At 37.9% G+C, this 23505-nt stretch overlaps 1 protein-coding gene across 39 annotated transcripts in view; it reads right to left on the bottom strand.

Annotated features, from left to right (window-relative positions):
- Window positions 1–23505, bottom strand: part of ABI3BP (ABI family member 3 binding protein) — a 267443-nt gene that overhangs the window by 32737 nt on the left and 211201 nt on the right. For 31 of the 39 annotated variants that reach the window (XM_086675570.1, XM_086675571.1, XM_086675573.1 and 28 more), the window contains 6 exons: window positions 18996–19061; window positions 17238–17312; window positions 10690–10767; window positions 8921–9025; window positions 5525–5653; window positions 4915–4983 (listed from right to left, as the gene is read on the bottom strand). In XM_086675570.1, coding sequence (XP_086531696.1) covers window positions 4915–4983; window positions 5525–5653; window positions 8921–9025; window positions 10690–10767; window positions 17238–17312; window positions 18996–19061 — 522 coding nt within the window. The remainder of the gene's footprint in view (window positions 1–4914; window positions 4984–5524; window positions 5654–8920; window positions 9026–10689; window positions 10768–17237; window positions 17313–18995; window positions 19062–23505) is intronic. The other 8 variants (XM_086675580.1, XM_086675585.1, XM_086675590.1 and 5 more) reach the window with 3 other exon arrangements.

Genomic DNA, 23505 nt, shown 5'->3' with positions numbered 1-23505 from the left:
AACTATTGGGACTTCATCAAAATAAAAAGCTTCTGAACAATCAGCAAATCTAAAAGGCAACTGACAGAATGGGAGAAGATATTTGCAAATGACATACCAGAAAAAGAGTATCCAAAATCTAGAAAGAACTTATCAAACTCCACACCCAAAAAACAAATAATCCAGGGAAGAAATGGGCAAGAGACATGAATAGACACTTCTCTAAAGAAGAAATCCAGATGGCTAATAGACTCATGAAAAAATGTTCAAGACCACTCATCATCAGGGAAACACAAATCAAAACCAAATGAGATACCACCTCACACCTGTCAGAATGGCTAAAATTAACAACTCAGGATATGACAGATGTTGGTGAGGATGCAGAGAGGTACAGCCACTCTGGAAAACAGTATGGAGGTTCCTCAAAAAATTAAAAATAGAACTACCTTTCGATCCAACAATTGCACTACTAGGTATTTATCCAAGGGATACAGGTGTGCTGTTTCAAAGGGTCACATGCACCCCAATGTTTATAGCAGTGTGATTGACAAAAGACAAAGTATGGAAAGATCCCAAATGTCCATCAATGGATGGATGGATAAACAAGATGTAGTATATATACACAATGGAGTGTTACTCAGCAATCAAAAAAGAATGAAATCTTGCCATTTGCAACTATGTGGATGGAACTGGACGGTATTATGCTAAGTGAGATTATTCAGAGAATGACAAATATCATATGAATTCATTCATATGAGGAATTTAAGATACAACATAGATGAACATAAGGGAAGGGAAGCAAAAATAATATAAAAACATGGACAGGGACAAAACGTAAGAGACTCTTAAATATAGAGAACAAAGAGGGTTGTTCGTGGGCTTGTGGGATGGGGGATGGGTTAAATGGGTAAGGGGCATTAAGGAATCTACTCCTGAAATCATTGTTGCACTATATGCTAACTAATTTGGATGTAAATTAAAAAATAAATTAATTAGGTAATTCAAAAAAAAAAAAAAAAGAGGAAAAGACATGAAGGATGTGTGCATTCAGAGGATAGTACATATGAGGACATAGTGAGAAGGTGGCCATCTGCAATCCAAGTCTTCAAAACAACCCAAATCTGATGATACCTTGATTTCAGATTTCTGGCTTCCAGAACTTAAGTTTCTGGAAAATAAGAAAATAAGTTTCTGTTGTTTAAGCTACCATGTCTGTAGCATTCTCTTATGGCAACCCTCGCAAATGAATACAACATTGCTTTTATGAAGAGCAGAATACACATTCTTTTCAAGTACACACAGAACATATACCAAAATAGATCATACCCTGGCCATAAAAAAGTCTCAATAAATTTAAAAGGATTTAGGTATCTGGCAGAGCATGTGACAACAATGGAGATACATTAGAAGTCAGTAACAGAATAATCTCTAGAAAATCTCAAAATATTTAGAAATTAAATTACATATTTCTAAATAATCAATGAGTCAAAGAACAAATCAAAAAGGAAGTTAAAAAGTATTTTGAACAGAGTAAAAATAAACATACAACATATCAAAAACGTTTGGATACTGCTTAAATAATATCTAGGGGAAAATTTGTAGCACTAAATGCCATAATAAAGAAGAGAGGTTCTAGATCAATGAGCCCATATTCCACCTTAAGGAAATAGAGGAACAAATTAAACTACATTAAGCAGAAGAAAAAAAATAAAGATCAGAGTAAATAGACAAAATTAATGAAACACAAATTTGACTTTTTCAGAAGATCAATAAATTAATAAACCTACAGCAAGATTGATTAGGCAAAAGAGAAAAAAAAGACACACATCATCAGTAACAGGAATGAGATGATATCACTAAGAATTCTACAGCTATTAAAATAACAAACAATATGAGAATATTAAGAACCTTATACCAATAAATTTGACAACTTAGATGAAATTAACTAATAACTTGAAAGACAAAAGTTACCGAAACTCACTAGGGAAGAAAAAATACTCTGGATAGCTCTACACCCATTAAAGAAAGTGAATTATACATAAAATCCTTCCAACAAAGAGAATATGAGGCTCAGATGGTTTCATTGGTAAATACTACTAAACATTCAGGGAAGAAGCAATACCAATTCTAAATTTTTTCAGAAAAGTGAAAAGGAGAGTTCAGCATTATACTGAGACTAAAACATGACCTATTACAAAAAAAGAAAACTACAGTACCACTATCTTTCACTGAATACAATTCTCAACAAAATTTTAGCAAATGAGATCCAGCAATATATTAAAATGAGAATACATTATGACCATGGAGTTTGTGCCTGGAATGCAAAGTTAAAAATTCAAAAGTAATTATTTCATTGTATTAACAAACTAATAAAGAAAAACATAATCATCTTCATAAAGGCAGAAAAATCATTGGACATGATCTAGCTCTCGTTTCTGATAATAGTTATCACCGAAGTAGGCATAGAAGGGAATTTTCTCAACACAATAAAGAGCATGTATGAAAAGCCTACAAGGTAACATCATACTATATTCAGGTGAAAGGCTGTATGTTTTTTCCATAAGACCAGGAATAAGAAAAGGATGTCCATTCCCCACTGTATCTATTCAGTGTTTTATTGGAAGTTCTTGCCAGTATGATAAGGCAAGGAAAAAGGAACCCATGTTAGGAAGAAGTAAAATGTCACTCTCAAATGACATGATTTTGTATGTAGAAAATCTAATTGACCTACATAAAAGCTACTGAGTTTCACAAGGTTGCAGGATATAAGATCACTGTATAAACATAAATTTTTCTATATAGTAGTAATGAACAATTGGAAACTGAAATAAAAAATACTATTTTAATGGTTTTCTGTGTACTGAAATTTAAATAACATTGGTTATAGAAATCAAAGACCTAAATAAAATATGCCATGTTCATAAATAGGAAAGCTAAGTGTTGTACAGCTCTCAATTTTTCCCAATTCATCTATAGGCTCAATTCAATTCTAGTAAGAATCTAACCAGGCTATTCTTGGACATTGATAAGCTGATTCTAAAATTTATACGGAGATACAGAGGACCCAGAGTCACCAATACAATACCACTACCACAGTAACACAAACATGGTGGTATTGATGTAAAGGCAGATAAACAGATCAATGCAACAGACTAGAGAGCTAAAAAGAGTTCCACATATATATGTACAATTCATTTTTGATAAAAGTACAAATGAAATTCAGTGGAAAGAATAGTTTTTTCAACACATGATGCTGGAACAATTCTATATCCATTAGCAAGGAAACGAATTGGTATTCACACCTTGTATCATATACAAAATGTGACACAGTGTGGATCATAGACCTAAATTTAAAAGAAAACTTCTAGAAGGAAACAGCAGAGAAACTTCTAGAAGGAAATAGAGGTCTTTATGACCTCCAACTGGCCAGTTATTTCTTAAGTACAACACCAAAAATACAACATATAAAAAGCCAAATTAATAAACTAAGATTTATTAAAATTAAAAAAGAGCAGGTATACACTGGGAAAAAATATTTGTAAAGCATGTATCTGAAAAGGTATTCTACCCAGAAAACAAAGACCGTCAAAACTCAACAACAAGAAAATAAGCAAGGTTATAAACAAAATGGACAAAAAAATGGGACACGACCAAAATGATGGCAAATAAGCACATGAGAAGATGCTTAGTAATTAGAGATACACAAAGTAAAATCACAATTTGAAACTACTACACACCTATTAAAATGACTAAAATTAAAAAGACTGTCCTAAATGTTGGCAAAGATGTGGAGGAATTCAAACTCTCATATACTGTTGACAGAAAGGCTAATAGTACAACTACTGTGGAAAACAGTTTGGTAGTTTCTTAAAATGTTAAATGTACACTTATATCATCTAGCCATTGCTCTTGTCAGCATTCATCCAAAAGGAATGAAAGCACATATCCATATAAACACTTGTACTTTAAGAGTTATGGCAGCTTTATTGGTAATATAAGAAAATTAGAAAAAACCTCAATGTCATGAATAGGTTTAATAAATAATTATATATATCCATTCAATAGAATACCAGTCAGGATTAAAAGAAATAAACTGTTGCTACACGTTTCAACATGGATGAACCTTAAAATAATTATGCTGAGTCAAAGAAGCCAGACCAAAAAAAGTTCGTATCGTATCCTTTCTTTATATAAAAATCCACAAAATGGATATATATTTTTAGTACAGCAGATCTGTGATTATCTAGAAACTAGAAATTTGGTGGGAGGAGTGAGATGGAGGAATTATAAAAGTACATGATGAAACTTTTGGAGGTGGTACATGTATTTATTATCTTGATTACAATGATGGTTTCATGAGTGTATACATATGTTAAAATTTATCACATCTTACACTTGAGAAAAACATTATAAAAGGAAATACCAGGCTCTATATCATATTATAGCTTTCTTACTGTGGTAGATTTGATACTGTTCAAAAATATTCTCTATATCCATGGAAGGAGTATACTTTCCCAATCTTTGATTTGAGCTTGGCTATGTGACTTTCTTTAGCCATTGAATATTGGCAGGTGTAAAACACAGAGGAGCTTAAAATGCTGTATTTGAACTCTCCACTCTTGACTTTGTATTGTCATTAGAATGGCTTCTCCTGAGTCACTGTTGGTCTTTCATCCTGAGCACCAAAATGAAAAATGTGGAGCAGATCTGAGCCCAAGACATAGGAAGCCCAGCTGTATCTGATGCTGGAGGCAGAACCATCCAGTCAAGAATAGCTAGATCAGCTGACCCTCAGGTGACTTGCAGACACATGAGAACTAAATCCTTATTAGAACATGCTACTAAGATTTTTCAGTTTTACACAGCAAAAGCCAAGTGATACTCCCATCAAAGACAGCCTTGTCAAAACTGAGATTTGGAGCCAATCATACACACCTTTGAATCTGGGCTTCCCAAGAGGATCAGTTTCTCTTGTTGGACTTGAGCTAAAGTCAGTTACATTACCTGAGAATACAAGATAATAAATAATTTTAGAAAGATATAAAAAAGCTTCTCAATAAAATGAAAAAGTATTAAAGATTATAAATATTTAATAATGCCTCCTAGTCAGATGCCTGCAATTTTGATTTCCTTTATTATTATTATACATATTATCCACAATAAAAGGCTTTTAATTGTGTCCTGCTGCAGGTGTTCTGGAGTGTACTCAATAATGATTTAAAGATTAAAGTAGCCAATACTCATTAATTAAGATACATATGATTAATAATTACATTTGATTTAGTAAGAAGCATTGGGTAATTTATATCTTTTCAGGAAGACTTTTCCAAAAATATTGGGTACTTTATTCTATGTCTGTGGAGTGAAGGACCATATTCTATCTCATAGCATTAAACTTAAGTATAATTGCAAAAATTAAAAAGACATATTAATAAAAAAATTGAAATAATTCGATAATCCAGAACTAAGACTCTTTTCCCCCTAATTTGAAATCTTTTAGTACTTCATAGTTAAGCATCTAGTGGGAAGTGACTGACATACTAACCAAGATCTTCTCCTGAGGCAGGAACAGTTGGTTGCTTTTCATCTGTCTCTGTTTTCTCTGAGGGGGCTTCAGTAGGCCTGAATGTGGCAGTCAGAGGTGGAGAAGTTACTCGGCCTGATGAAATGATTCCTGTAATGTAGAGGCAAAGTAGTCAGGCTTTATAGGATCACTGCCAACTTCCCCCATTTATTTATTCCATAAATATTTATTCAGCACTTACCACGTGGCTTGGCACACTATATGCTGGGCTTGGAGAAAAAACAAAACCTGTGTCCTTGATCAAAATAGATGTGTGATCCAAATATATTGAAGCATTATAAATATTGTGAAAAAACTGGATAAGATTACAGGGAAAGTAAGTGGAGGGAGTAGTAATGTCTATGGGAAAAGATGAGGGTGGGTAAGGAATGTCTTTACAGAGGTTGTGCCGATAAAGAAGAGAAGTAATCAGGAGGTAGGTTTGACAGTTATATTCTAGGCTGAGGCTGCAGGAAGAACCAAGTCAAGGAAGCATGAAACTACTTGGTGCTTCTATTTGATGAGGTGAAAGTCAAGAGTACTTTGGGATACAGTGAGAGCTGGCTATGGAGGGGCAGGGAAGGCCAAATCATGAAGAGCCTTCCATAACATGGATTTGGACATTGCTTTTTTTTTTTTTTTTTTAGGTGACAAGGACCTCCTGAAATATTTTCACTAGGAAAATAACAAAATCAGATGAGAAAAGGATGAATGATCAGGTTGCAAAGCTGATGGCTGAGAGGAAAGTCAAGAGACTAAAGCAGCTGTAGTAAGGAAGAACAGAGCAGGTGAATTACATAAGGAGCCATGAGATTAGATGGAAGGTGTTTTAGGGGAATTAGAGTTACTCTTATAATATGTTTATGGTTCTCTTCAGGATAGGCTGGCTGTACCAAAGTTATACTTACTGATGGGATAGAACAAGGGTTTTATATGACAGGAACCAAGGTCATGAAGCTATAGCTGAAGACACATAGCCTTACATAGTTTTACATGAAAGATGTCAAGGAGATAGAATGACTTGACCTGGAGAGTAACTGGCAGGCATGGGTCATGGCTGGACAAGAAGGAAAAACATGCTTACTGTAATATCTGTGATTCTGGCTTAGTTGTCAGAATAGTGCCACTTGAGATACTATATTCAATAGCGTCTCCTCTACTCTGAAAAGACTAATTGGTATCCCAAACAGGATCAATCCCAAAGTCGAGGCAAGTCTGGGTGTTTAGAGTAGAGTGGAGGCTGGAGAAGATTCTATAATCCTCCTAGGAAAAGGACTCATTCTCAACCAAGGGACAGCCAAGGTCTATAAGACTGACCCAAGGACCATGGCTCATCATGGAACAATGAATGAGGGACTCAGATGTGCAGCTGGTCCAGCTCTTGCAGATTCATGCTTTTGGTACTAGTGGGAATGGGCCACAATGCAAAGGTGAGAGAAAACCAAGAGAAGTTGGAGCTTTTCAGAGTTGGCAGAGCCAGCAGGAAATACTGACATAGCACTTTCACCATGGCAAGGAAAGCAAACTCAGAGACTTCAGGAGATCTGGAGACAGGGGACAAGTGTCAAGTGCTACCTGGTAGTCTAAGACTGTGCCCACAGGCACATGTGAGAGAGGACTTATGTTCAGAGGACTTCAGAACATGTAGTTGATGTCCTGAATTAAGGACACACTTTCTTTGATGTTAATCAGGTCAAATCTGTACAATTGCCCTTTGTGTTTGTTTCCTCAGTGGAACCATTCCCTTTGAGTTAGAGGTAGACAGCAAGAATGAGGGTAGGGGAATTGGAGTTACTCTTAGAATATGTTTATGGTTCTCTTCAGGATGGGCTGGCTGTACCAAAGTTACACTTACTGATGGGACAGCACAAGGGTTTTATAGGACAGGAACCAAGGTCATGAAGCTATAGCTGAAGACACATAGCCTTATAGGGGAGCTCTACTGAATGGTGGTGGTGGAAGGGGGGTGAATTTTCCATAGAGGACACTGAGGCAGTACTTTCCTGATGTGACTCATCCAGTCTGACTGGAAGCCTGCTGGAGTTCAAGTCATTGCTGCCCCAGGTTACAATTAATGAGGAAAACCTGGTCTCCTCATTGGGTTCATGTTCCTGGGCCTTGCCTCAGGAAGGCACCAGAAGTGTGGATGAGAGTCTGATTTCTTCCTTCAGCTACTTGGAAAAACGATTAAGAACTTACTGTGTACATGGTACATCACAGAAGCTTCTCCACCCCCATACCCTCCTTCCATCCTATGAAAAGAGTGACATCCATTCCCTTTCACATAAAGCATCATCAGTTTCATCTTTCACAGCCAACCTTAACACGTTTATCTTGATTCCATGTACAAAATATTTAAGAAGTAGAGATGGTGGGAGAGGAAAGAAAGATGGTTTGCTGACAGGTCCAGTGGAAGAGCCCTCAAGAGAAATGAGGTAAAGCTTTCCCCAAACGGAGTCAATTTTCACTTATTCTTAATTTAACTGATTTATTTACTCAGCTACTTATCAAATATCCTCCGTGTGCCAAGCACTGGGTTTGGTTCTGTGAATTCAGACAAAAGGTACCAAGGACTCTGTCATCACAGAGCTCCTAGTCTAGCAGGGGAAGACCAGTGTGTAAACACCCAAGTCTAAGCCAATTTGTTCTCTGCTGTAACAGAGGTAAGTGTCAAGAACAACCAGAACACAGAAGCAATGCTAATGCTAAAGCGACTTTGAGCAGCTGGGGAAAACTTCTTCAAGGAAAGGATGAAGTATGAGCATCCCAGGTGACTCGAAGGTGTCATTCCACGGAAGGAGACAACACATATCAATGTGTGGCTTGATATAGTGTGGCTATATCACACATTGGTTGATTGATTGATTGATATCACACATATCAATGTGTGGCTCTATAGTATATTCCTGCCCTGTTGCACAGGCTAGAGCTGCTGGTGTCTAGAGCTTAATCTCTCTCCTGGTTCCATGATATGGAGGTCAGCATGAAGGCTGGTAAACAGGGGAGCTTTCAGTGAGATGTACAGGATTTCATTCCAAGAGACAATGATAAGCAGATGACAGGACATCACATTTTCCATTATCCCTGGTAGGAAACATACATCATCCCAAATAATTCACTCACTCAAAGGCCTGAGTGAGCGTCTGTCTCACAACATTTGAAAAGCAAACTGGCCGAGGTGCACAGGGATGGTTTCCGTGATCTCACCCATCCAGAATCAGGGTAGTAGTCCTCAAAACTGTAATTTACAGTGTCCAGTTGTGGGAGAACATGCACCATGGACTTGTCCATCGCCTGAGCTAGCACACCAAGAAGGGTTTGTGGTTGTCTAGTAAAACTAAAACCACGGAGGGAGTTTTAGGCATATGACTGACATACCTGCACTTCCTGGCTTCCCGGTGACATTATTTGGTGGTAAAGGTTTTCTTCGTGGGGGCACAGGTCTAGGTGGCAAGGGTGGGCGGCGAGTGCCTGGGATTGGGGCTAAGAATTTACATTACAGATAAGGCTGTCATGAGGATTCACTCCATAAACAGGTCAGGTTTTAAAAAATAGTACATTTGGGGGGCACCTGGGTGGCTCAGTTGGTTAAGTGTCCAACTCTTGGTTTTGGCTCAGGTCCTGATCTCACAGTTAGTGAGGTTGAGCCCTGCATTGGGCTCTGTACTGACAGTGCAGAGTCTGCTTGTGGTTCTCTGTCTCCCTCTCTGCCACTTCCCGACTCACTCTGTCTCTCTCAAAAATAAAAAAAATAAACATTAAAAAATAGTACATTTGGTAAGTAGCTATTGGATGATAGAGAACAGATGCTATAGAAAAGTACCTATGAGTAATATATTCTGACAGTCTTTAAATTAATACCGGTAATGTAACCAGGGATAATGAAACCCATTAACATATGGAAAAAATATCCTCTAATTATGGGTAAAAGCATATAGGTCTATCTGGCTTTTGAAACTGTATAGATATAGAGAGTTTAAGATCTTTAGTTTCTCATATAGGCTCGACAGTATTTCTCAGTTTCATTGTCCCCCTAGTGCCTTCGATTTACAGATGTACTACAATTTCTTATATCAATTTGGCTTTAAATTGTTAAAGGATAAAATGTATCCTTTAGTGGAGAAATTTCAAAAGATTACAACAAAGCAGCCTTGATGGCAGAAGCAATAAGCCTATGCCTGTGGAGAACAATGTCGCTACAAACAATTGCACACTGCACAGGGCACCGGGCTAGGGATATGTGAGTGTGAACCAAAGTTTTCTTTTTTTTAATGTTTATTTATTTTGAGAGAGAGATAGATAGCAAGTGGGGGAGGGGCAGGAAGAGAGAGACAGAATCCCAAGAAGGCTCTGCACTGCCAGCACAGAGTCTGATGTGGGGCATGAACTCACCAACTGTGAAATTATGACTTGAGCTGAAACCAAGAGTCCAGTGCTTAACCAACTCAGCCATCCAGGTGCCCTGGAAGCTGAAGTTTAACACCCACTCTGATCACCCCACTAGGAGCCCTGGTGCAAGCCTGCCAGCCCAGAGGAAGATCTGCCTAAAGGGCAGAAGGAAGAGACACCTTTTTATAATATGCACAGAAGTATCTTTTTATACTTTTCACAAAGGCTGGCAAGGCTAGAGGTGCCTAGAGCAGTCCACCTTAACCCACACTTTAAATCTTGTGTTATAACAAGATTTTATAGCCTAAAAATTCATCTCTTTCACTGCATAATATATGTTGGTTAAAAACCTTCAAGTAAAATTGACAACCTAGGAAAATGCCCTGTGACTAAGTACTTCCTGGGAGACCAGCATAAACCCTGTCAGGTAAAAAGATACAGTAAATTACATAAGAACAAAACGTGAACATGATGAGAACCCAAACCCACAAGGAATCTTTACTGTTGGTCCATTGTGACCCCTCTGAACATTATACAAAGTAGTGATTCTTAAATTAGTACCCCCATTAGAGGTTCTTATTCATATTTAATGTGTCCCAAAGATAACGCTTTAGAATGCATCTCTAGCGGTACCCATGTAGTGTCGGCATGGTGCTTTGGGAGCTGTGAGGATGCTGTTTTTGCTACATTTGCCACTACGGTTACTGCCCAAGCAGCAGAGCAGAGCGAACTAAGGGAGTCAGGACCTTGTTCCTTACCTGGTTTTTTTGTGATATGGGTAGAGTCCACTGACACATCTTTGCCAGCACCTGATGGCTTTGGTGCTTGCTTGACCCCTATGAGCAGAGATAATGAAAGGGAATAAGTACACAGCAAAAATGTGCTAAATGTGTTTCAAAGAAACTTGGTAGAGTTATCAGTGATAATGTGCATTCTGTGCAGAACAGTGGCATTGGTGTTTTTGTGCCCAAACATTTTAATTGGGTTCTCCTGTCTGCATATAGAAAATATTCAAAGCCCTATATTAATTAGCTGTAATAGTTTCTCTGAAGAGTTAGTGTTTGATTGTGGATCGTGGATTTATCTTAATTTTCCATGATGTCCACACTGCACTGCCTTCCTGGGTGGTATGGTCTTACCAGGCAGACTTCATCTTCGGTGATTGGCTATTTTTTGTCAATATTTCTGGGTACATTCTGTGGTTTAAAAAAAAAAAAAAAGATTTCCTCCAACGCCTCAATACCCGTCTCTACCCCAAACCTCTTAAAATTCCAATGTGTTTGGATTTAAACTTGGAAAGTTGATTTTAAAAATATTCCTGGAGAAGTCCTGGCTGGTTAGGCCACAAACTGAATCTATACCTTTGAGACTTGTAATTTAGTCCTGGTCAGGCCTAGATCTCCAAATTGCTATTTGGAAGAAACTGATCTGCAAATGGTTTTGTGTGATATTTTATGTCCTGAGTCTCTCAAATACAGTGTAGTGATTATTACTCAGTCATTCACCTAAATACTCATGCGGAGTTGGATATCTGCCCCAAGGAGAGGGGGAGCCAATTTAAGTTTTATTTTTAAAATTATTATCCTTTTACATTATAAAATAATCTTCCTTTATGTGGCTGACAGTTATCATTAAGAACAGAAATAGACATTATCCATACAGAGAGGCAAGAATTCATACTGTGAGGATCTGACTAGAATTCACATATTAAAAAATAAGAATAAAGTATTTAATATACTAGTCTGTACATTAACAAGGACAACCAAAACTTTGAGCATTCGCCATGTTTTAAGGACTATGTAGTGACATTGCACACTCAACCTCATTTACTGTGCAGGCTGATATATTGATTAAAATACAAGAGAAGTTTTGCTTGCCTGAAAACAGATGATATTATTACATTAATGTATAAAAATAAATTATTAATTATAATTATAAACCAACATTTTTATTTGACTGTAATAACACTGTAATTAGTGACGTATAATAATTATTATTGTTGTAATTATTATAATTAACATTAACTTATAAACCCTAGTATTGCAATCCATACTGTCTTCTGCTTGGTTAAGAGATAATACGTAAAATCATGGAGAATGTTGGTATAGAGCCATGAATTAAATGTTGCTTATTTGTACTAGGAAGAAAATGTTTTGAGGGTCAATGACTATTTTTTGGCTAACCCCACAAGCATGGCAAAAACAAATAGCTCATTAGTCTTCCTGTGCTTACTCTCAGAGGTAGTGGGGTCAGAGAAAGGACTCATTTGTGCATGGCATAGAGGAATGGAAAATACTTCCATTTGTGTTACTGGGATAGCCTGGCTTGGTGAGATTGATTTACCACTACTTTTTGAGAGTAAAAAATGTGTTGTGTACTCAAGAAGGCTCTAGAAGTCTAGTAGGTTGTGTGTGCCTTTAGTGATTCTTCACAGCATTTCTCCAAATCTTTCTAACCAAAAGACAAAAATGATGTATTTTGATCCAAAGTACCTTCATATTCATTACCCAATTTGATCCTTACAACAGTTCTGTGTGGGAGATACCACCCAGGTTCCACAGATGAGGAAACCCAAGGCAAGGAAGATTAAGCAATTCATAGCGAGGAAGTGTTGGGACTCAGACCAACATGTGCCCAAGCTCCAAGGCCTAGCTCTTCAACACTAAGTGGCATAGCACAGTGTACTGTCTTCCTCTCATCATTGCCTTGCTTCTGTTATTCCTCATAAAGACTAAGTGACTCTAGCTTCAGAGTCTTATACACTACCTACTGGATGGTTTGAGGCATTGCCATTGTGTGAGGTCTAAATGGCCCTGGCTGGCAAGCATATGTCATCCAATTATGCCACTAGTGTGTGGGGCTCAGACATAGCTCAACCTGACAGTGGACAAATCGTCTAAGCCACAGTGGCTAGTGAATTGGAGATCTAGGAGAGAATCCAAAATTCTGCAAGAAAACTTTATGAGTAAGACCAAAGTTATAATTTTCCTGGCTTCTTTTGTAATTAAGGGAGAAATCAGCAGAAACCAGTCATTTTGTGTTCCTTTCTGTGTAGGTAGAAACAGCATCTTACTGTTATGATCCTTAAATGTAAGTGCCCAAACCATTAAGCAGCTAATTTGGACTTTATTCAGCCTTCACAAATAGATAAAAGTTGGCAGGGTATAAAAACACCAGTAAGAGCCCTGCCAAAGGCAGCCATGAAGCTCAGGGAAAGGGCACTGAATGGGGGAGAGAAGGATGAACTCCGGTTCTGGCCGTGCCTGCACCTTGTTGTGGTTTGCATGTCAGCCAAGCAGCAATGTGAGCACCAGAGCCCAGACACCAGTGAACTTCTTTTACTCTGAATCAGAGAGCAAGTGGAGGCCAGAGGTAGCAGAGAGGCAATGGGAAGACAAAGGAGGAAGCCAGGAAGAGAGATACCATGGAGAAAGAATTCTCAGGAATTGGCACTTAATCAGCCAGTCTGGCCCAGGCTGTGACCTGAATTCTTTTTCCCTCAGGCAGGATTAATCAACATAGTTTCTAAAGGGCAGCATTGGCTCTGGAAGCACCAAGTGGAGCTCCAGCATGAGCCCCGAATCGCCATATGGGAGTTCTCCAAAAATCTCTGGATTTACATAGTTCACCCCTTAGCAATTTATTGTCAAAAATGAAGTAATGGTTTGCGTATTTTTAACCATGGTAACAAAAACGTTGCAAACAAACACAGTAAACTGAAAATCCATTTCCAAATGTTTTAGGCACTATTCCTGGTGACCAAAAAGGGGTGGTATTTATGCACGATTGGTCTCTGTGCCCTTGTCTCCAAATCTTAGCACCTTGCTAAAAAGCCAGGAGTGATGAGCCAGCAGACTGGAAGATTTAGCCACAGCCCAGAAAAACACATTCCTCATCTCAGAGGAGTCTGGTTTCTGGTTGTCAAGCACACTCAGTGTGGGGGCAGTCAAGTGTGGATTCCTCATTAGGAGGCAGAGAAAGGAGTCTCAGGTTCAAGTATTTAACATATCTGCTAAACCACATGTGTCAAGGTAGTTTCCAGATTACATTTTGCCTGAAACATAATGGGCCTTCAATAAATGTTGGTTGGATGAAAGTGTATCTGTACAGCTCAGTGACTTCTTGCTACAAGGAGAAAGTTGAAGACTGACCCTTGATAAAAGAAGTTAGCCTACTCTGTGCTGGACATGCAATAATCATTTTCAGATTTGTGGGCCATACGGTCTCTGCCACAATTGTTCAACTCTACCATTCTGTTAGGAAAGCATGCTGTTTCAACATGGCAGTGAGCCAGATTTGGCTTGTGGGACTATAGTCTTTATGATCTAGCCTACTGCATGCTTATTACATCTCTGCAGTCTAGAGCTGAAATTAGCTATACTTTTTAGAACGTATCAGTGAAGCTGAAACACATCTCTGGAAAGCTTGTAAAAGCAGAGTCCTGGGATAAATAACCTACCAACAACCTCAACCTTTGTAGCCTACTTTGAGACTTGAGGTGGAGAAATATTTACAAATATAGCTCAGAAATTCATATAAAGCTGGGTAAATATCTGCAATGATGTTATGAAATAAGAAACTTGGGCTTTCCTGGAGTTTATGGAATCATTGCAAGATTTTTTGTAGAGGCCTAAATAATCAAAGGTCCGTAGTTTTGAGGCCTCAGAATGTTTCTTTCTTAGTCTTCCAAGGGCACAGTCTTAAGTGGCCTAAGACCAAGAAGAGTGTATCCTATAAATCCTACACACTTCCTTTATCAAATGATTTTTCTTTTTAATGTAAAATATCTGGGCTGAAAACTTTAGACAGAAAAACTACAGGAAAATGTATGTAACGTGGATGAATAACAAAGAAATATTCTGGACAAGATGTCAAAGCTGATTAAGAATCAGTTGGTGTAGAAATTAAGTCTCATTAAGACTCAACAGAAGCTAGAAGTGAATGTAGATGAGATCATGGGATTGGGGTCAGAGAAGAAAATAAACTTAATGTAAATACCTACATTTCTGGTAAACAAGCCAGAATGAAACTATGCAGAGTCAAAGTGAGGGGGACACATTTAAGTCAATAACCTGGAATGAATAGATTTCAAAAAATTCTTTTTCTCACCAGTTTTTAAAAACCTTATTCCCTAAGCAAATAGTCTGAAAGCTATTAAATTTTCCTTTCATAATATCCTACATGTTATCTGTGATTTTCAATTTTTTTTTTACCATTTTACTTTCCTTTTTGCCTCATTGCACTGGCTGAATACTCCACTACTGTTTTCAGCATAAGTGGTAAAAGTAGGAATCCTTGTGTTCTTGATGTTATGAGAAAAACATTCAGACCACTGTTAAATATGATGTCAGTTGTAGGTTTTTCACAGATGCTCCTTATCAGAGTGAGAAAAATTTCTTCTATTCCTTGTTTTCTGAAAATTTTCATCATGAATGGATTTTGAATTTTATCTAATGGTTGCTTTTTTTTTTGTATTTACTGAGGTGATTGTATGATTTTTCTCCTTTTCTCTGTTAATGTGGTGAATTAAATTTCTTTGAATGTTGAACCAACCTTGCATTCCTGAGGCAAGCATCAATTGGTTATGTGATAATGTAGTAGATTTGGGGATGTATCACTCCCAGACCTCTAATCAAGGCTCTCTTAGCAGAGGCTGATCCTGAAGGAACTGAAAGGGGATGCTGTCTGCTGACCTCATTCCTTGCAGATGGGCAGTAGGTCCTCCCCTGAAGGGGAATCTCAATAGGTAATAGAGCAAAGAACATGTGCGATGCATTTTAGTTGGGGGTGGACGTAGAACAAGGGAAGCAGAAACTGAACTCACCTTTGTCTACCTGTGCTCACCAGCTCATTTCTACTAGCAACTAAGAAGCTCTGCTTAGAGATCATCCTTCCACAGTTTAGCTAGATGAGTAATACTACAGAGTTGATTTCATCTACACAAAAGGGGAAGGGATGTCAATTTGTGTTACAAGGGGGTCTAGAAAAAAATGTTTGTATTGCAGATAAACTTGTAATAATGCTGTTTTCTTTCTGAAAGACAATTAGCATTCTCCTAGTGAGAATCAATGCTTGATTACACTGAAGGTTAATGACTTTCATGTTTGATCATAGGTACTGTTTTTTCACTTGCTTTGTTGACAGAAATGTTTCTATTTTTGCTTAGACAAACTCCAGGGAATTGCTTTGACTATTAACAAGGTGGCTCTGTTAAGAGCCAGACTGTTTATATCAGTCTGAGAAACTATGCATTGCCTAAACCTACAGTTGGGAATAATAAAAGGAACAGATGAGCACAAATAGATAATGGAATGCTTTCTTGCTTTTCATGAGTCAGGGGTTTATAGTAATTGCCTCATTAATTAATTTGAAGGAAAGTGTGGATTCCTAGAACTTCACACACTGTAATAACCTAGGACAAAAACAAAACAAAATCCACCCCAAAAACCAAAAACAAAAAACACTGTACAACAAATCTAAATGATTTCTAGACCAAATATAATTAGGTATTATTTATATCTCTCTCTCATTAGGGAATCATCATGGATTAAATATATATGCACTAAATCAATTCTAATTTCCATGCTCTTTTGCATAAGTATATGATTTGTACTATTAAAAAATATTGCAATATTGCAAGGAAATGATGCAATCCCATATGAAGGCATCTAATAACTACTATTTATCTATTTAGTGAGTTGGGTGTTTGAACTTTTATCACACCATTTTCTTAGTTATCTGTATAATTTCAACTCCCCACAAATCTGGCTGGATTAGGGCAATGTCACTTAATTCCTGAATTAAACTGAATGATTTGGAAACTTTACTCTGAGTCTTAGCTCCTCTTGTTAGAATGTCATGTTCCAGATTACAACAAATGCAAAAAAAAAAAATTGTAATGGTACTTGTGAAATTACAAACTTAAAAGCCAAGTGATTATAGTCTGAAAGGCCAAGCCTATGCATGGATAGTGTTTCTGAAATTAGGGAAAACAGCTATTTTGATATTTTCATTCAGTGATACATATGATACTATTTAATCAGGATCTTTTCAAGGATCAAGATTATATATGGTAGCTGATTTAGTGAGCTGAGTTTAGGAAAGAAAAATTCTTTTTCCATGTTTTCAGAGACATTGGAAATTTTGATTTTGGAAAGATGTACAATTTCCAATTCCAGTTACATTAAGAACTTCCAAGATTGGTAAAAGAAGAAATTTGAAGTGTGAATTCAACAAAAGTATAAATTTTGAATGAAACATTTGTAGCTTAGAGAGGATCAAAAGGAAATAAATTTGTGATCATTACCAGCTCCCATTCCATTTCCTTTGGGCGTCCCACTGGGTTTGAGTCTACTAGGTCTTGTAGTTGTCTTATTCAGAACTACAATAAAATGGGAATAAAAAGGTCAGGTATTTTCTTTTTAAAACTTTGTAGTTAAGGAAAGCAAAAGTTCCTGGAGAATTGGAAGTCATTTAACTAAGCAATGGAAAAATTGTGGCTTACCACACATATTGTTCAGAATATGGAAACCACAATTCTGGTTTAAAAATAATAGATTTGAATTTGGGACTAGAGACTTGAGTTTGTACTCTGAGGTGATCACTGGGCTTGAAGAAATAACTGGCAAGGGAATTTATATGTCTAAATGGGAAATCCCTCACTTCATTTATAAGCACTAGATACATTCCAAAACAGAACTGAAAAAAGATTGAGACTACTACACCCAATGAAAAACCAAACCTGAAGTGCCTTTATGTGCCAAGGCCTTAATTTAAAATTCATAAGTTGGTGGTTCTTCTACAGGGGTCTCTAGGTACAAATGTCCCCTCTTAACCTGGCATAAGTCCATTGTTGAACACAGAGCATGATGAAACCATTTTCATTTCTCCCCTGCTCCATGGAGAGCCAGAGTATTACCAACACTTTTAGAGATCACCTGTCTGTTTGGAAGACACTTCAAGGAAAAGCACTAAGTGTATTGTGATTGAGAGACCAAGTTCTGGAACCAGGTTGTTTACCTTAAAATCTACTTCCTAGCTCTTCTCATGCCTTGGCTTCCTCAACTGTACCCCACATCAGACATATGACAAGCCCTCAGTCAATGTTAGCTATTGTTACTGTTTCATTATTTTGTAGAAACCTTTAATATAACCAGCCACACATTAAGCTCTCAACAGCTATCATGATATAGAGGGCACATGGAGATACACTTGTTTATAAAAGATGTCTGTGTCTAATTACCTTTAGGTATTGGAATATTACTGCAAAAAAAGCATGAAATCTCCATAAACCAAAGGATAAGAAGAATTATTGTTCCTTCTCCCACATACCTGGAGAGATGTTCACCAAGAACATTAATTTATAAGCCAGCTTCACCATTTAGAACTTTAAGAAGACTTAGAATTGCAGCAACCAACGGGTACATAATAGTGTCTTTGGTCCAACTTGTGCTTTAGCACAGGAGCAATTTACATGAACCAGATGAACCTTCCTAAGTTACCTTTTCATTAACAAGCTCCAGTGAGGGAGAGCCTAGAGCTTTTGGAGAATTCAGTAAATGTATTTTCTAATGTTTATCATTTTTACTGTATACAGCCTATAAAATGTGTGTGTGTTTTATCGCTTGAAGGAATCAAGTAAAAATATTCTCCCAGAACAAGGGTCTTTTATACTGGAAGAGACCATCTCTTCTTAAATAACATTTGAGAGCTAGTGTATCTGAATAGCTAACTCTAATGTTATTTCTGTAATTGCCATGGAAAACTGAAGGACTATGTGTGAGATTTACACACAAATACTGTTCTAAAAATATTCCTATACTGATAAAGTTCCACAGGAGTCTTTATATCTGGTCATCCTTAAAAACCTTAGTCACATTGTATCACTTCCATGGAAGTGATCATTACCTCTCTACTTATCCACAAAGATCTGAATTTCTGTACATCTGTTATTGCCATTTAAGTATATATATATATCCCTCCTTTGGTGTATGTTGCTGTTTCTATACATTTGATACCTTCTCAGGTGTGATTATTTAGGTCTCCAAAAAGAGAAACAACTTACCGGGTCTGATGTGTGCTTTGTCAGATGTTCTGGGCCTCACAGGAGTAGTGTACAATCTGTGTGGGGCTGAAACAGAGGAAAGGTTTCATATTTAATAACCAACATTCCATTAAATGGAGATTTAGCATCTTAGGGACCAACAATTCATGCACTTTGCATGGAGTAGAAAGGATGTTTTGAAACCTGCAATTATGCATTTACAGCATAGCTGTTAAAGAAAAATAAAACAAGATAATCATGACTGGAAATAAAGGCACACAGCAAGTAAGGTTGGTCATTTGCAATGTGTGTTAAGGATTAGTCTTCATTTCGTCCATGTTTCTCAAGGGCACTTATTTTACCCAATGGTTGCTTAACATGGTTAACATAAACCTTCCATCCATCCATCCACCCATCCACCCTTTTGTCCATCCATCCATCTACATCTCTCAATTCGAAAGTCATAATGGAACATTATTTGGCCAAAGAAGACAGGCAATGTCCAAGGTAAAAACAGTATATACTTTTAGGTACGTTAGAAGAATAGGAACGTGTGGTCTCTATCCTACTGTCTTAGCTCACGAACCCTGGAATGAATACTCACTTAGCGCCAACCACTAAAGTTTTAGGAATGGGAAAAATGACCTCTGGTGCCCTGCCTGTCAAGACAGGGTGAGCAAGGAGCAAGAACTCGAACAAGCTCTAGAATCAATACACTGCCTTGTCATTTTCTGCTCCTGTTATTCAGGATCTGGCACAGTGAAGACTCCTACTTGCTGAATAAAGTTAAAAAATGATTGGCCATTGTAAGCAGGCAAATTCATGAGAAACTCAGCTGGAATACTTTTGCTTCCTAAGATTTTAAAGTATGCTTTCATCCTGGAATTCCTCCATCTTTCCTTTCCGTCCTCTGCCCCCCTTGACATACCACACTGCCTCCTTACCACCAACTCTCTTGGTAATGCTTTAGCTAAGACTGGAAAAAATTTTTCTTTCAAACTATGTAAGTAGATTACATCGTTTTGATGATTTTGTTCACATCTTGAGTGGGTATTTATATAATCATAAATCAGTAAAGCCTTGCCTGCCAAGTTAAAAAAGTACACCTGTGAAACAGATTATACTATAGCTCGTTTACGAGCTTCCAACGTGAAGACTGATGAGCAGAATTTTGCCGTACTTCAGGCCAAAAATAGCAGACGCATATTGAAATTCTCTGTAGGTTTAGTGTGGGCCTTTCAAAGTGTAGCAACTAGAGTGAAGAGAGGCACTGATGTTATAAAAAATTCTCGTTACACTCTGAAGTGTGTAATGATGATTTGTAAATGTTATGCTTCAAAATTTTCATTGCTAGTGGTAGGATTCCTGTGAATTTAATATATTTCAGTTTTTTTCATGTTAATTTCTTCAATGTTAGATTGTTTTTAGCTTAAAGAAATACAAGGATCATGGTTCTTATTAGTCTCATTCTAGAACAAAGATGAATTTTAAAACGTTACACAGGAAAGGGACATAAAGCAGAACACAGAAATAATCAGCACGACACTTAGTATTTCAAAGCCATAGGATCAGAATTTTTGCTTTATTTTTTTCCTCACAATCTTTACTTAAATCTAGACAGAATTTTTAATGCAAGAGTTGGAATATAACATGAGTTTAGACTGTAAGTTACTCATGTAGCTCATCACCAAATAACACAAGACCTTGAGAAAACTACTCTAGGGTTTTAATTTTGAACTGAAAAAAAAAAAAACACACACACACAAAGGAGCTTTGTGAACATATCTCCACATAGTTTTTAATGACTAATAATAGAAATAATTTTAAAAGATGGCCTGTAAGGACTCATGTTCTGCCCAGCACAGGGAGAGGGTAAGTAAGATATAACTTTTCCTGGGTGGGCAGGGATAAGGGAGTTGAAATAAGTAAAATAAACACAGTGTCCCTCTGGCCAAGGGGGTTCCTATTACAGTTTGAGAAAGGCAAAAGAATAAAAACAAAAACAAAACACTTGAGAATTTTAGGGTTTTGATTATAGGGTGCTGCAGGGAATTGTCTCAGTAGGCAAAGGAGCAAAGGTGTCAGAGAGAAAAGGTGCTGGAAATTCTACGAGCAGGCTCGTGTTGTGGGTTTTAGGCACAAAGTTTCTGTGGAGGACTTGGACCCCATCGTGGAGGGCTTGGAAATCAAAGAGCCACGTGGGTCATGGTACATGCATGGGGAGAATGTGAAGATCAAGAGGACTAATTTCACCCCTATAGCACCTCTCTCAAATTGTCGTGTGCTGTCTTATGCTCCTAATGCCTAACGTTAGAAACACAACGCAATGTAACAGTAAGAAAACAGCTGACTTCCTCTTCTACAAAGCCCAGGCACACACTTATGAGGGTTTTATGAGGGGGCTCCTAGTGACACACATCATGCCTTTGTGAAAGTGGACGCTTTCGGTAACGCGGGGCTATTGGGCTTGTGCATGCTACTCTCATCCTTAAGATGAGTTCTTTCCCAGGAGGTTCTTTGTTGCCTCATATCAGCAAATCCCTGGTGAGCTCACCATAAGATCCTTGGCGCAAGCTTAGAAAAATATGAATCCCAGGGAAGCACAGTTTTGGTTCAAGCTAATGATCCTTAGAACATAAGAAAACAATTAAATAGATTGTTTTCATTGTGTAAGTATGTTAAGACATTTCATATAATGATATCAGATTCTGCATATACCCCCATCAACTATGAAACTCCTATCTAATAAAACCATGTTCTAGAAAGAATTTGATTAAAATTCCACACACACTAGTAATGGTGACATAATACTGATATTCCCATTAAAGTAAGAAAAAGCAAAGCAAGGAAAAAAAAAAACAGGCCTATAATCTTGTATCCTCAATTCTGAAATTTTTAAAGTTCTAAAAAGCTGAAGCCTTTTTTCATTTTGCAGCACCACCTGAACTGAATTTTTTTAAGCTTATTATAAATATTTACATATTTTAACTTACATAAAGCTTCTTTATGCTTCTTATTATAAATATTTACATATTTTGCTACAAAAACAATGTGTTTCATCATGAGAATCCACCTATCTTCTATTAAGTAAGACACTAATTGCTTCTATTAAGCAAAAACATAAAAAAATGAGGGCACATTATGGATGTAATGTGATTGACCATCTACTATTAGTGGTTGAAGCTGGTAAAGAGGATGTGGGAGGGCTAGTGTTATGTTAGGTTTCTTCTGTGTGAATTATAAATAAATAAAAAGTTAAATACAGCGGGCACCTGGGTGGTTCAGTCTCTTAAGCGTCTGCCTTCAGTTTAGGTCATGATCTCAGATTTGTGGGTTCGAGCCCTGCATCGGGCTCTCCACTTCAGATCCTCTATCCTCCCCTCTCTCTCTGCCCCTGCCCATGCTCTATTTTATTTTTTTAATATGAAATTTATTGTCAAATTGTTTTCCATACAATACCCAGTGCTCATCCCTCAATGCCCATCACCCACTTTCCCTTCCTTCCCACCCCCCATCAACCCTCAGTTTATTCTCAGTTTTTAAGAGTCTCTTATAGCTTGCTTTCCTCCATCTTTAACTTCTCTGGCTCAAAAATAAACAAACATTTTGGGGCATCTGGGTGGCTCAGTCAGTTAAGCGTCTGACGTCAGTTCAGGTCATGATCTCCGGGTTTGTGGGTTTGAGCCCTGAATCCAGGCTCTGTGCTGACAGCTCAGAGCCCAGAGCCTGCTTTGGATTTTGTTTCCCTCTCTCTCTGCCCCTCCCCCGCTGGTGCTCTGACTCTGTCTCTGTCTCTCTTTCAAAAATAAATAAACATTAAAATTTTTTTTAAATAAACATTTTTAAAAAGTCAATATAAAGATAATAAGGTAAATAATAAATATTAAAAACATAACAAAAAATGAAACCAAACAAGTAGAAAAAGATTGAGAAATTTTACAAAAACTATCCTCAAGAAAAAAACCGCCAGAAGACTAGCAGAACAGAGCCTCGGGAGCCAAGCGCAGACGAGAGGCCCACGGAAGAGGGTAGGAAGGGCGGAGAGGCGGTGCATGCTGCATGGACTGGTGGGAGGGAGCCGGGGCGGAGGGGCAGCCGGCCAACCAAGCAGAGCCCCCGAGTCTGGCTTGCAAAAGCGGAGGGGCCGGAGGGAGTGTGTTCCGACAGCAAGCGGGACTTAGCATCTGGGAGGTCATAAGTTAACAGCTCTGCTTGGAAAGCGGGAAGGCTGGAGGACAAAGGGAGGGAGAGTTGCTAAGCCCCGGACGACAGAGCTCAGTTTGTTGGGGAACAAAGGCGCTCACCAGCACCATCTCCCTAGCCCATCCCCCAGCCAAAATCCCAAAAGGAACCAGTTCCTGTCAGGGAACTTGCTTGCTCCATGAAAACACCCAACGCTGTGCTTTTGCGGAGCCACCCCTCCCGGCAGGGGGTCTGACTCCCTCCTGCTGCCACAGGGCCCCTCCTGAAGTGGATCACCTAAGGAGAAGCGAGCTAAGCCTGCCCCTCCTGCCCCTGTGCACCTTGCCTA

Source organism: Puma concolor, chromosome C2 (assembly GCF_028749965.1).
Source record: "Puma concolor isolate L17-30 chromosome C2, mPumCon1.1.hap2, whole genome shotgun sequence".
Lineage (NCBI taxonomy): Eukaryota > Metazoa > Chordata > Mammalia > Carnivora > Felidae > Puma > Puma concolor.
The sequence above is the reverse complement of the archived record's forward strand: the minus strand, read 5'-3'. Positions and strand labels throughout refer to the sequence as shown.